Raw genomic sequence first — 15592 nt, 5'->3', positions numbered from 1 at the left:
CAGCAGCCGGGATCAGCCGCGCATGACACGGGCATCGATCCGATGCCCACGGTTATGCACAGGACGTAGATGGACGTCCTGGTGCGTTAAGTACCACCTCACCAGGACGTACATTTACGTCCTGCGTCCTTAAGGGGTTAAAATACACCAAACTAAATAATATGCGTCATAATTGCCACCACCAACAAAAATCAAAGATCAGTTGGTTTGCACCAACAGGTACCACACTTAAGTGGATTTATTCATTTGCTACAGCACATGTTCTATATCAAGCCTGGGCTGAAACCCAACGCGCTTCTGCCCCAGTGTTAGAGCGTCCTAAGGGGTATTACCCAGTAAGTATAAGAATCAATAATTATATTATAGCAATATGCTGCAAAGAATTGTATTGTGGCTGAACATATTTTATATAAGAGGGGCACCCGATACTAGTGCTTTCCCTCTATTCCAACAAACGGCAGACAGCGGAGCCCAGTGTACTGTTTTTGCACCCTGCTCCAGGCACGATTCTGCCGTTCATCCGAAAGTCTCCTGTGTAGCGCCAACCCGCAGTGGCAGGGAGCTGTCTATGTTTGACTGTCTATGTTTGACTGTTTGACTGCTCTCAGCGCTCACTGCAGTGAGCGCTGAGAGCAGTCAAACATAGACAGCTCCCCGCCACTGCGGGTTGGCGCTACACCGGGGACTTTCGGATGAACGGCAGAATCGTGCCTGGAGCAGGGTGCAAAAACAGTACGCTGGGCTCCGCTGTCTGCCGTTTGTTGGAATAGAGGGAAAGCACTAGTATCGGGTGCTCCTCTTATATAAAATATGTTCAGCCACAATACGATTCTTTGCAGCATATTGCTATAATATAATTATTGATTCTTATACCTACTGGGTAATACCCCTGAGGACGCTCTAACACTGGGGCAGAAGCGCGTTGGGTTTCAGCCCAGGCTTGACATAGAACATGTGCTGTAGCAAATGAGTAAATCCACTTAAGTGTGGTACCTGTTGGTGCAAACCAACCGATCTTTGATTTTTGTTGGTGGTGGCAATTATGACACATATTATTTAGTTTGGTGTATTTTAATACATACCATTAAAAGTGAAGTTTTAAAGGCACTCCCCCTGAAATTTTAGCAATATAATTTGTTATTTTTTCCATGGTTCCTTCAAAATGGCCGCCATGGTCGCCACCCATCTAGAAAAGTTTCCCCCCTCACATATACTAATTTGCCACAAACAGGAAGTTAATATCACCAACCATTCCCATTTCATTAAGGTGTATCCATATAAATGGCCCACCCTGTATATAGCAACAGCATACAGAGAGACTAAGTAAGGGAGGGGAGGGAAGTGTCTGGAAGCTAGCAGGACTTAGTCAAACTTGTGATCATAAGACCAAGTTACCGAAATGAAAGGCATAGATGCACCTGTGCTAAAGTAAAATAAATGGCCCTTTAGAGCTAGTGATGGTGAGTGCACATGATATGGGCTAAAAAAAAACAACAAACCAGGAGTGCTTATTTTACTTCATTAACAACATACCTCTTGGTCTCTCATCTTATGAATCTCAGAGGACGACTTCCCATTTTTTGACCCGGACTCTTTTTTACTGCCCGCAGTTTTTCCCTTTGGCACCATCTGCTTTGACAACTTTTGAGAATCTGCAGGAGCTTTGGGCTGGGTCACATCTTCCAGAGTAGTTCTCTCTTCATTCTTGACTTGTTCTGAACTCTTGAGGTGGTTTTGTTGAGAACTTCTCTTGTCATGTGTGTGCCCTGGTGGGTGTCCTGCACTTCCCTTCTGTTGACTCACTGCTCCTGTGTGATGCTGAGGTGATGCTGTGGGTACAGGTGCAGTTTTCTGGTGATGGGGCGATGCTGTCTGGCTTTGAGCTAGCTGGTGTCTTGGTGACCCTGAAACTCCGGGGACATGTTTGGGTGATGCTGCTGCAGAGATCCCTGGCTGATGCCTTGGTAAGCCTTGTTTGGATGGGGGTAAGGGCGATGGCGGAGCGTCTCCTAAGCTTCCCTCTAATAACCGCTGAGTTTGGCAGTTTAAACATAACCATTCATTTTTCTGCAATAAAGAAGAAATTGGTTTGGTGAGACAACCACAGAAGCAAGTAAAAAGACACAACATACAAAAGAGGCAGGACCCACATCTTTGAACATCCTGTGCCTGTTCTTATAGAATTGACACATTGGTGTCTTAGTGCAGCAGTGACAATACACACTCAGGTTAAAGGGGTATTCCGGGGAAAAACATCTTATCCCCTATCGAAAGGAAAGGGGATAAGATGTCTGATTGCGGGGGGCCCGCCGCTGGGACCCCCCGCAATCTCCCTGCAGCAGCCCGCATTCTATGCGTAGCAGCGTCTGCTGTTTCGGAAACCGCCGGGCTTCCGAGACGGGGACGTCATGTCAGCCACGCCCCCTTCATTCATGTCTATGGGAGGGGGTGTTGCGGCCGTTACGTCCCCTCCCATAAAAATTAATGGAGGGGGCATGGCATGATGTCACATCCCCGTCTCAGAAGCCCAGCGGTTTCCGAAACTGCAGACGCAGCTACGCATAGAATGCCGGCTGCTGCAGGGAGATTGCGGGGGTCCCAGCAGCGGGCCCCCCGCGATCAGATATCTTATCCCCAATCCTTTCGATAGGGGATAAGATGTTTTTGCCCTGAATACCCCTTTAACACATTGGTTCAGTAATACATTAATATCTACCATTCATCTTGTGTGAGTTATGATCTAATGAAATCAAGCAAAAAGTCATGTGAGCAGAATAACTCTGAGGCCAAGTTTCCACTTGTTTTTATTTTCCGGGAGTTTTTGGAAAACTGCCACTGCAGTTTTTGAGCCAAAGCCAGAAGTGTATTCAAAAGGAATAGGACATATAAAGGATGGACTTATACTTCTCTCTTATGGATCCACATCTGACTTTGGCTCAAAAACTGCAGGCAAAAAAACAAGTGGAAACTTAGCCTTAGAAACTATTACATGAAAGTACTAGTACAAGAAACTTGTTATTTTTGTGTGTGTGCACTGATCGCTATTTTTCCATACACTTTTAGGGTTTGTTCACACTGAGGAATTGGCGCCCTAACATTAGTGTGAATGGGTCTTCCACGGACCTGTTCACATTGCACAATGCTCATTCTTTGCACAGAAGTCCGTGACCCCTGCATTGCCATCAATGGTGACAGTGTAGGGCCACGGGACGCCAGATAGAATCTCCGCTCACACAATTCTGCGAGCGAAGATTCAGTTCACATTATTCAATGTGAACATACTTTAATTAAACACATTATTAGATTAAAAAAAAACTGGAGCTTTATATATCAATTTTCAATCAATTTTTTATTGCAGTATTTTTGTTTTCATTTTACATTGTGTGAACCCAGCCTTAGTACTATCACAGGTTTTAGGATTATACATTAAGGAGCATGAGACCAATCAGAGGTCTTGGGACTGTTCATTATATAAGGACCTTGAGAAAGCCTTCATGGAGATGTGAAACTGTTGGTGTTTGTGCTCCTCTCTATCTGAGACCTGCTATGAGGCAATAAAGAAGCTGATTATTTGCTAGATTCCTGAGTGCCGCCTGCTATTTCTCTCACTATTCATTATACATGGACTTACTTTATTTGGTGAGCACTGGATCACTGCATTGAAGAGGAAGACTCCATAAATTCCTATGATATATCCCATCACATTACTTTTACTCTTTGGATAAATAGCCCTAAGCTGATGCTATGACGGCTGTGTCAGTTTCTGGCTCTTGCAGCAGCTCCAGCCCCTCCTGTTCACCTGTGGCATCGTCTGTCACTGTGTTGACACCAGGAGCAATCAGGAGGTGTGGACGACTGGCCAATCGTTTCCAGTTTTAGTGTCCACTCATTCCTGAGCTGGCCTAGTTAGACTGTAAGAATCGTTAATTTCTAACGATAATTTGTTTTCCCTTAGTCCTAACAGTAGCACAGATGGGGTATTCCACCCCCCGCGAACTGGTAGGACAGATGGAAGTTTTATTGAACCTAATTAAACAATCAGTAAGACACACCCACAACCCCCTGTATAAGTAAGAGGGTCATCCTCTGCCTCATTGTGTAGTAACAAGAAGAACTTAAGGTAAATAATAGAAGAAAATAACTTAACTAGGGAGGGAAAGTTGTGCTACTGTTAGGACTAAGGGAAAACAAATTATCGTTAGAAATTAACGATTCCCTTACGTCCTAACCAGTAGCACAGATGGGGAAATGGCAAGCAGAAACCCTATGAGGGAGGGCTCTCATGCCTGACGGCAGATAATACTGTCCGTCCAAATGAGGAAAAATCGGCCAATCTACTGTCAAGTCTGTAGTGGGTGATAAATGTGGAGAGTGAACTCCAGGAAGCAGCTTTGCATATATGTTCCAAGGGAACAAGACTCCTTTCCGCAAAGGAGGTAGATACAGACCTGGTGGAATGAGCTTTTACAAACTCAGGAGGCTCCTTACCTTGGGATACCATGGCAATACGAATGGCATCTTTTACCCATCTACTGATGGAGGGCTTTGAAGCTTTAAGACCTCTCTTGGGTCCTGAAAAGAGAATTAGCAGATTTTCATCCTTCCGAAACTCCAAAGATCTTCTTATATAGATCTGGAGACATCTCGAGATATCTAGGCAATGAAGAGCACTATCTTCATTGGAGGATGGAGGAGGAGAAAATACTGGCAGGGATATAACTTGATTTATATTTTGGAATGATGGAACCTTAGGTATAAAGGATGGCATGAATCTGAGTAACACTCGATCCGGCAAAAATTTTGTATATGGTTCAAGTGCCGAGAGCGCTTGAAGTTCCCCAATCCTTTTGGCTGAAGTGATTGCCAGTAAAAAAGTTATTTTAATGGTAACAAACTTCATGTCCACCTCCTCCAAGGGCTCAAAGGGGGGAGATGCTAACCCCTTGAGCACCATCGATAAGTCCCATGCTGGGACAGGTTGTATAATTGTAGGTTTTAACCTTGAGGATCCCCTCAAGAATATTTTGACTAGTGGGTCTTGAGACAATGGTTTATTGAGAAAGGCAGAGATGGCTGATACCTGAACTCTGAGTGTGGAAGGAGATAGATTCTTGTCTAATCCCTCCTGGAGAAAGTTGAGGATTGTGGCAACAGCTGGATTCTGTCCAGGTAGTTGTTTCTTGGAGCACCAAGACTGAAAAGTTGTCCAAATTCTTTTATAGGCTCTGTTAGTGGACTCCGCTCTGGAATGCGAGAGGGTATTCAAGACCGCACTAGAAAGCCCTTCTAGATGTGGAAGGGACTGGTCAACCTCCAGGCTGTCAGGTTGAACATTTGAAGATTTGAGCAGCTGTGAGTGTCCCCCGACACTAGTGCTTGCTCTGGGGGAAGCCTCCAGAATTGTCCCCGACTCATTTGCAAGAGTTGGGTAAACCAAGCTCTCTTGGGCCAAAATGGAATTATGGCTATGACAGAGGCTTGGTCCTGCCTGATTTTCATCAATACCCTTGGGATCAAGGAAATTGGAGGGAAGATGTAGGCCAGCCTGAACCTCCATGGGATTGAGAGAGCATCGATTGCTACTGGGTTGTCTTCCCTGTACAGGGAACAAAATCTCACCACTTTGGTGTTGAACCTTGTTGCCATAAGATCTATTTCTGGCATACCCCACCTGAGTATTATTTGTTTGAACATCTCTGGATGGAGAGACCATTCTCCAGTTGAAAGTCCTCTGCTCAGGCGGTCGGCGATCACATTGAGAGATCCCCGAATGTGAACTGCCGACAGGTGGGTTAGGTTCCTCTCTGCCCAATCCAAGATCAGACCCACCTCTCTGAGGAGGCTTTGTGATCGAGTGCCTCCCTGCTTGTTGATGTACAATACAGCCGTCATGCTGTCTGATTGGATCTTTACTGCTTTCCCTTGAAGAAGAGAAGCAAAGTGGAGGAGTGCTAATCTGATGGCTCGAATCTCGAGGAGATTGGAGGTTAACCCTCTCTCCTGAGGAGACCAAGATCCCCGCACTAACAGATCCAAGAGATGCGCTCCCCAACCTACAAGGGACGCGTCGGTAGTAAGTATGATCCAAGGGGGTTGGATCATTGACTTGCCGTCCTCGAGGTGAGACCACCATCTGAGAGAGGACCTGACTCGATAAGACAGGGAGTGGCACTTGTTTAGGCCCGAGGGCCTGAGATTCCAAGTGGCGAGCACCTCTGATTGAAGAGGGCGTAGATGCCAAAGAGCCCAAGGAACCGCATCCACGGTAGCGGACATAAGTCCCAACATCCGCATAAGAGTGCGAATGGAAACTCTCCGGGGTACAGAGAGAAAAAAGGGCCAATTCCTGCACCCGAGATTTCCTCTCGGGAGAGAGGTAGAGTGTCATGGAGATTGAGTCGACTATGAAGCCGAGAAACCTCACTGAGGTAGTAGGGAGGAAATTGGATTTGGCCCAATTGACTATCCACCTTAACTGGTGAAGGAAGGATACTGCTAGTTGCAGATGTTGGGACAGGATCGCAGAAGAAGGAGCTCTGAGGAGCCAATCGTCTAGGTAGGGAACGATGCTGAGCCCCTGGAGCCTTAGAGCAGCGACTACCGCTACCACCACTTTGGTAAATGTGTGTGGGGCCGAAGAAATTCCAAACGGGAGGGCTACAAACTGGAGGTGTTTTAGAACTCCCCCTACCTGAACTGCGATCCTTAGATACTTTCTGGATACCGGATGAATAGGAATATGAAGGTAAGCATCCTTTAGATCCAGAGTAGCCAGGTAATCCCCTGGCGAGATGAGGTTGACCACAGATTGAATAGTTTCCATACGAAAGCGTTTGTGCTTCACATACTGATTGAGATATCTCAGATCTATAATCATCCGCCAGTCTCCTGTTACCTTGGGAACTAGGAAGACTGGAGAATAAATTCCTGACCCCCGTTCTGAAAGAGGAACTTCCTCTAAGGCATTCTTCTGGATGTATTCCAGAATGTAGGTTTCTAGCGCCCCCTGTTTGATTGGTGAAAAAACTCTTGTCTCCACATAATTGGATGGGGGAATTGATTCGAGGTCTATCGAATAACCATCCGAGATTAATCTCAGGACCCAAGGATCCTGAATGTGGAGGGACCAGGCGCTTGAAAAGTGGTGAAGACGACCACCAACTGGAATCTGGGGGGCAGGATGGGAAACTGGAAAGGTCACCTCGGCAAGGAACCCAGAGCTTCGTAGAAGCCCGCAGTCAGAGCTTTCTGTTGTCTTTGGAGCCACGGGAGCGTTTTCCGCCCCGGCGTTGATTACCCCATTCTCTCTGAGGCTTAGGCTGGGGGGCTGATCCGCCCCCAGAACGCCGGCCTCGACCACGAAAGGAGGAATAAGGAAGGGACTTGCCTTTCTTGTCAGAAAGTCCCTCCATAATGCGGTCCAGCTCAGCTCCGAAAAGAATGCCGGGTTCGTAAGGCATAGCACATAAGGTGTTCTTGGAAGAGTTGTCAACCTTCCAAGGTTTTAACCATAGAGGACGTCGTCCAGCGGAAGCCAGGGCCATAGACTTGGAGGCCAATTTAAGATGCTGGGGTGCTTGCGCTTGGCGGATCTTTTTGCCAAGCCTTCACGATCCCCTGAGCCCTCGGTCGACATATCTAGGTAAATATGAGAGGAGTGATTAGATAATGTAGCGGCAAGAAAAAATTGCGGCTAGCTAAAATATAATAAAAATACCCAAAGTTCTCAGCAAGAGACCAGGTAAGAGAGATAGGGAAACAGTAGTATCCACAAGGATGCACTACTAAGACTCAAAAAGACAGGACTGTGGAAGTACCAACAGCTCTGCACTCTAGGAGGCTGAATGGCAGCCTAGGGGGAGTTTAAATATCCTCCTGGCTGGCGCCAAAACAAGACTCCGCCCACAAGGCGGAGTTGCAGAAAGAGAAATCCTGTCTTACAAAAAACAGGAGGAAAAGGAACCCTATTAGTTAGAGGGTTATAGAAGAGGCTCCTCGCTCGGTTTCGCCGCATTATTGGCAAAAACGGCGCAAAAAACCGAGCCGGGAGCGAAAGAGAGAAACAGGAAGTGACGTCAGACGCCGCTGACGCACTTCCGGCCGGATAGGATAGGAGCAGATGGGCGCAAACTAAGCCCAGAACTGCAAGTAAGAGAAAACCCCCCCCCTCCAACAGGAGTAAGGGGGTCACCATCTGTCCCACTGTCCGGGAGGACAGAAAAAAACACAATGAGGCAGAGGATGACCCTCTTACTTATACAGGGGGTTGTGGGTGTGTCTTACTGATTGTTTAATTAGGTTCAATAAAACTTCCATCTGTCCTACCAGTTCGCGGGGGGTGGAATACCCCATCTGTGCTACTGGTTAGGACGTAAGGGAACTTTAAGTTCTTGCCTGCAAAAGCATCTTTCCCATGATTCTGGCTCTGGTTTGCTATTCATCTTTGTATCTTCTGTATATTCTGGCCTGTTTTCCTGATTACTCTATTACATTCTAGTTCATTACTGCACCACTCTCACTGTTACCTACTTGGTTTGTTTGACCCTGATAATATGTTTATTTGTGCATTCCCTGTTAGTGCTCCTATTGCGACTCAACTGTTTATTAAAGGGGTAGTCCAGGCCAAAACTTTTTTATATATATCAACTGGCTCCGGAAAGTTAAACAGATTTGTAAATTACTTCTATTAAAAAATCTTAATCCTTCCAATAGTTATTAGCTTCTGAAGTTGAGTTGCTGTTTTCTGTCTAACTGCTCTCTGATGACTCACGTTCTCCCATCATGCACAGCTCCCCGGACGTGACATCATCATTGAGCAGTTAGACAGAAAACTTCAGAAGCTAATAACTATTGGAAGGATTAAGATTTTTTAATAGAAGTAATTTACAAATCTGTTTAACTTTCCGGAGCTAGTTGATATATATAAAAAAAGGTTTTGCCTGGAATACCCCTTTAACTCTGACCTGACTTGCCCTGACTTGCATACTTTGTTGTTTGTTACTTTGACTTAGCTACACCCTGCACCTTAGTAGAGTAGGAGCCGACACTCTGGTTGTGGCCACCCTATTAGGGTGCGTTCACACTGAGTAAATCAAGAGTAATTCACGCCGAAAAATTTTCCAGCAGAAAAATTTATTTTATTTCTGCTTAAAATTCAAGCACAATTTGCGCGGAATTACACGCAGAATTGCGCGCGGAAATGGGGGAGAAATAAGTGAAGGGTTTTTCAGCTATTTCTGCGTGAATTCTGCGCAAATTCCACGCAAATTCTGTGCAAATTCCGCACAAAAACAATTAGGAGATGTGCATTCATTTGGAGCGGAGAATTCAAGAGGAATTACTCGAGTAAATTCCTCTTGAATTACTCCGTGTAAACGCACCCTTAAGGAGGTTGACACCTCAAAAGGCAGGAACAGAGTGTGTAAGTCAGTTCAAGGCCACACGTATTCTTGCCAAACCTGAAAGATGCTTCAGGTGAAATTAAACATACCGTATATACTCGAGTATAAGCCGACCTGAATATAAGCCGAGGCCCCTAATTTTACCCCAAAAACCCAGAATAAAAGTTATTGACTCGACTATAAGCCTAGGGTGGGAAATACATCATCCCCCATGTAATCATCCAGACTCCCTTCATCATCACCGCTTGTCAATCCCTTCATCAGTGGTCTTCAACCTGCGGACCTCCAGATGTTGCAAAACTACAACTCCCAGCATCCGGGCCATCTCTGCTGCAGGGACCGTCCGGTGGGGATGGTTAATCGTTGCAGGCTGTCCATTTTCATCGGGGGGTGGGGGGGCCTCTTCTCCGCGCTTCGGGCCCAGACTAGTGATGTTGCCTTGACGACGACGCACAGTGTTTCCACTTACGTCGTCGTAAGGGATTGTTTTTCATGAGACTATGAAACCTTTAATTTTTCCATACAATGTACTGCGAAACCAAAAAATTATTTGTGGGTATAAATTTATAAGAAAACTGCAACTTTTGGGGGGCTTGGTTTTAACACAGTGCACTTTATGGCAAAAATGACATACTCTCTTTCTTCTGTAGGTCAATGTCATTGAAACAATGTCCAGTTTATATAGTTTTTCTATTATTGTACTACTTTTAAAAATGAAAACTTTTTTTAAGGCTGCTTTCACACTATGAGGTTCTCCCGTTAATACACGTACGTTTGAAACATAATTATTAACACACGTTAAACAACCCCATTCAAGTCAATGGGTTTTTTCGTTTACCCTTTGTCACACGTTATAGCCCGTCATGACTAACGTACGTTAGTTGTGACGGGAGAAATAACGTGACATGCACTAATTTTTCGCACGTCAAAAGAAACGGGTATATTAACGTATGTTATTTTTAACATTGAAGTCTATGGCCGACATACGTTAGAAAATACACCCGTTAATGCCCGTTATTATAACGGACATTATTTTTACTGAGCATGCTCAGAAGAGGTGACATCAGTAGACTCCTGCATTGCTGAGGGACTACTACTACTCCCATCATGGAACAGACTTGTTTCCATGCTGGGAGTAGTAATTCCCCACTGCAGGAGTCTGCCGGTGGCTGGGGAGGTTACATTAGTGTTTGTACTACTACCCCCATCATGGAACAGACTCTGTTCCATGATGGGGGTTGTAGTACAGGGGCTGAGGGATTGATCACACCGGGTCTCACTTCTGACACCCGATGTGATCAGAAGTTATTAAGCAGGGGAGTGGGAGGCATGCTCCGCAACCGTGCGATCACCGATGAAGATTGGTATGCATACAATTGTCCATTTTAGGTGTTTGGTATTTTTTTTTACATTTACGTTGTTTAGCGTGCAGGATTATAAACATTACATTTTAATAGTTTGGACACTTTTGCACCTGGAGATAACCAAATATGTAAATTATTTTTTGTAAAATTGGAAACTAAGGGTAATTTTATTTTTTATTAGGGAAGGTGATTTTATATTTGTATTTTACACTTTTTAAGTCTCCATAGGGGAGATCGTCGATCCACTGGTAAAGCCTGGCTAAGCCAGAGTGCATCTGTGACTTAGCCATCGGCGGCAGGTAAGGGGACCCTCCTCCTCCATTTTAGCTCATCATACCCCTGAAATCACATCACAGGGGTACGATGAGCTCCACTGAGTTACTGGCAACTTTTTACATTCACTTTAGATGCTGTGTTCGGCCTTGATCACGGCATCTGTAGCATGGACAGCAGCAGGATCGCCACTGCCTACCATTAGCATGGGGGGAGGGGGTGGCAAGGGTGTACCTGTACGCCCGATGTCCCCAACAGGTCAATGGTAGGGTTATTTGAACAGTGAAAGACAGAATAAAAATAACATTTACTTAAAATGCATAACTTTAAATAAGTTATGAATTAATTTGCAGTAAGTGTTTTAAAGAGCAACTGTCATCTAACATAAAATATTGATATATTGCACATAAGGTCATTCTAAGACTATCTCTAATCTAAGACTATCTCTAATTATAATTTTGGCCAGTAGATGTCCCTATACAGGCTAATTTGATCTGCCTGGGTCATGAAGGTTCTCACAGCTCCTTCTCTAGGTCCCTGCAGCAGGCACTGAGAGGCACAGAGACAGGAAAAGAAAGCTGACCCAGCTTGCTAAGGGAAAGGAATTGCAAATGATGTGAGGCAGCAGCCCACATGTCAATGACTGTAACTATGCTTAAAGGGGAATTCCAGGAAAAAAAATTTTTTTATATATCAACTGGCTCCAGAAAGTTAAACAGATTTGTAAATTACTTCTATTAAAAAATCTTAATCCTTCCAATAATTATCAGCTGCTGAAGTTGAATTGTTCTTTTCTGTCTGGCAACAGTGCTCTCTGCTGACATCTTTGCTTGTCTCGGGAACTGCACAGAGTAGAAGAGGTTTGCTATGGGGATTTGCTTCTACCCTGGACAGTTCCCGAGACACGTGTCATCAGAAAGCACTTAGACAGAAAAGAACAACTCAACTTCAGGAGCTAAAAAGTACTGAAAGGATTAAGATTTTTTAATAGAAGTAATTTACAAATCCGTTTAACTTTGAGTCAGTTGAGATATATATATATATATATATATATATATATATATAAGTTTTTTCCTGGCTAACTCCTTTAACTCTTTTAGTATTTCTTAATGTATAAGTCCATGAGATATAAAGGTCATTTACAAAATAGTAAACCACCCAAAGTGCTCACGGTGGCAGAGAGTCCCACACCCTGATTTTAAGGGTTACATCCCCTTTGTCGAGCCTTATAGGCAATGCCAGCCATGGTCAGCTAAAGAAAACATTATATGGCATGATTGGCCCAATTCAGCCTTTGATTTGCCAGTTTCCGCAAGTAATCTGCTATCTGAATTAGGCCAGCTGCACTCTATTGAACAACGTAGCCCAACAGACATATAAACACAACACACAAACAGCTCTGATGCACATACATACATACACAGCACTACTGCTGTTTGGTGTTTTGTGTGGAGTTTTTTCTTGATATGGTCCATGTTTTTTATTTTTTATATTTTTGTAAAAAAGCTGTAAGATTTTTTAACAGTTGCTGGAATCACCCATTTTTTCCCTCTGGTTTATCAATGCTGAGACTTAATTTAGCAGTTTTCATTCTGGGCTTCCGGTGGAGACATATATTTCCTGCTATATGGATTTCAAGGCATCTGGAGGCTGTGAGCTGACCCTATATCTATAAATACACTGCTCAAAAAAACTAAAGGGAAGACTTAAACAACACAATGTAACTCCAAGTCAATCACACTTCTGTGAAATCACACTGTCCACTCAGGAAGCAACACAGATTGGCAATCAATTTCACATGCTGTTGTGCAAATGGAACAGACAACAGGTGGAAATTATAGGCAATTAGCAAGACACCCCTAATAAAGGAGTGGTTCTGCAGGTGGTGACTAGAGATCACTTCTCAGTTCCTATGTTTCCTGGCTGATGTTTTGGTCACTTTTGAATGCTGGCGGTGCTTTCACTCTAGTAGTCTCAGGTAGTGGAGATCATTCCAGGATGGCACATCAATGCGAGCTGGGGCAAGAAGGCTGTGCTGTGTCTGTCAGCGTAGTGTCCAGAGCATGGAGGTGCTACCAGGAGACAGGCCAGTACATCAAGAGATGTGGAGGAGGCCAACAACACAGCAGCAGGACCGCTACCTCCACTTTTGTGCAAGGAGGAGCAGGAGGAGCACTGCCAGAGCCCTGCAAAATGACCTGCAGCAGGCCACAAATGTGCATGTGTCCACCCAAACGGTCAGAAACAGACTCCATGAGGGTGGTATGAGGGCCCGACATCCACAGGTGGGGGTTGTGCTTGCAGCCCAACACCGTGCAGGACGTTTGGCATTTGCCAGTGAACACAAAGATTGGTAATTTCTACACTGCCGCCCTGTGCTCTTCACAGATGAAAGCAGGTTCAAACTGAGCACATGTGACAGACATGACAGAGTCTGGAGATGCCGTGGAGAACGTTGTGCTGCCTGCAACATCCTCCAGCATGGGTCAGTGGTGGGTCAGTAATGGTGTGGGGTGGCATTTCTTTGGGGGGCCGCACAACTTTTACAACTTTTCATTAAATTCGGATGTGTAAATGAAAAAAAAAATTTTTCCACTAAAATGCAGTTTTCCCCCCAAATTTACCATTTTTACAGGAGGTAACAGGAGAAAATGCCCCCAAAATTTGTAACCCCATTTCTTCTGAGTATGGAATTACCCCATATGCGGACGTAAAGTGCTCTGCTGCCGCACTACAATGCTCAGAAGAGAAGGAGCCACATTTGGCTTTTTGAAAACAAATTTTGCTGAAATGAATTTTGGGGGGCATGTCACATTTAGGAAGCCATAACAGCAAAAAAAATACACACATGGCATACTATTTTGGAAACTACACCCCTCAAGGCACGTAACAAGGGGCACAGTGAGCCTTAACACCCCACAGGTGTTTGACGACTTTTCGTTAAAGTCGGATGTGTAAATTAAAAATAATGTTTTTTCACAAAACTGCAGGTTTTTTTTTTAACCAAATTAACTATTTTTAAAAGAGGTTATAGGAGAATATGCCCCCCAAAATTTGTAACCCCATTTCTTCTGAGTATGGAAATAGCCCATGTGTGGACGCCATTGTTTGGAATGGAAGTCGGGGGCCATGTGCGTTTACAAAGCCCACCATGGTGCCAGAACAATGGATCACCCCACATGTGACCCCATTTTGGAAACTACACCCCTCACAGAATTTAATTTTTTTTTTTCATGGACCACTGTTCCAAAGATCTGTCAGACACCTGTGGGGTGTAAATGCTCACTACACCCCTTATTAAATTCTGTGGGAGGGGGTCGTTCCAAAATGGGGTCACATGTGGGGGGGTTCCACCGTTCTGGCACCATGGGGGCTTTGTAAACGCACATGGCCTTCAATTCCAGCCAAATTCCTTCTCCAAAAGCCAAATGGCGCTCCTTCTCTTCTGAGCATTGTAATTCTTCAAACACCTGTGGGGTGTTAAGGCTCACTATACTCTTTGTTACGTTCCTTAAGGGGTGTAGTTTCCAAAATGGGGTCACATGTGGGTGTTTTTTTTTTTTTTTGCGTTTATGTCAGAACCGCTGTAACGATCAGCCACCCCTGTGCAAATCACCTCAAATGTACATGGTGCTCTCTCACTCCTGAGCTTTGTTGTGCACCCGCAGAGCATTTTACATCCACATATGGGGTATTTCCGTACTCAGGAGAAATTGCATTACAAATTTTGGGGGTCTTTTTTCCCTTTTACCTTTTGTGAAAATAAAAAGTATGTGGCAACACCAGCAAGTTACTGTAAATTTTTTTTTTTTTTTTACAATAACATGCTAGATAAGACCCCAACTTTACCTTTTCATAAGGGGTAAGAGGAGAAAAAGCCCCCAAAATTTGTTAGGCAATTTCTCCCGAGTACAGAAATACCCCATATGTGGATGTAAAATGCTCTGTGGGCGCACAACAAAGCTCAGGAGTGAGAGAGCGCCATTGTACATTTGAGGTGATTATTCGCAGGGGTGGCTGATCGTTACAGCGGTTCTAACATAAACGCAAAAAAAAACACCCACATGTGACCCCATTTTGCAAACTACACCCCTTAAGGAACATAACAAGGGCTCCTAAACTATTGCCTTGAAATACGACAGGGCTCCAAAGTGAGAGAGCGCCATGCGTATTTGAGGCCTAAATTAGGGATTTGCATAGGGATGGACATAGGGGTCTTCTACGCCAGTGATTCCCAAACAGGGTGCCTCCAGCTGATGCAAAACTCCCAGCATGCCTGGACAGTCATTGGCTGTACGGCAATACTGGGGGTTGTTGTTTTGCAACAGCTGGAGGCTCTGTTTTGGAAACAGTGCCGTACCTGATGTTTTGAATTTTTATTGGGGGGGGGGGGGGGTTGCGGACTGTGTAGGGGTATGTGTATATGTAATGTTTTACTTTTTATTTTGTGTAGGTTTAGTGTAGTTTAGTGTTTTTAGGGTACATTCACATGGGCAGGTTCACAGGGAGTTTCCTGCTGGGAGTTTGAGCTGCAGTGGAAAATTTGCTGCATCT

General features: G+C 44.6%; 1 protein-coding gene across 3 annotated transcripts in view; it reads right to left on the bottom strand.

Annotated features, from left to right (window-relative positions):
* BSN (bassoon presynaptic cytomatrix protein) overlaps positions 1 to 15592 on the bottom strand; it is a 277532-nt gene that overhangs the window by 116135 nt on the left and 145805 nt on the right. For 2 of the 3 annotated variants that reach the window (XM_056525257.1, XM_056525259.1), the window contains one exon: positions 1534 to 2067. In XM_056525257.1, the coding sequence (XP_056381232.1) occupies positions 1534 to 2067 (534 nt within the window). Of the gene's footprint in view, positions 1 to 1533; positions 2068 to 3631; positions 3716 to 15592 lie in introns of those variants that run through there. The other variant, XM_056525260.1, reaches the window with a different exon arrangement.

The sequence above is a fragment of the Hyla sarda genome, chromosome 6, assembly GCF_029499605.1.
Source record: "Hyla sarda isolate aHylSar1 chromosome 6, aHylSar1.hap1, whole genome shotgun sequence".
Classification (NCBI taxonomy): domain Eukaryota; kingdom Metazoa; phylum Chordata; class Amphibia; order Anura; family Hylidae; genus Hyla; species Hyla sarda.
Note: the sequence above shows the minus strand (reverse complement) of the source record. Positions and strands in the feature narration are given on the sequence as shown.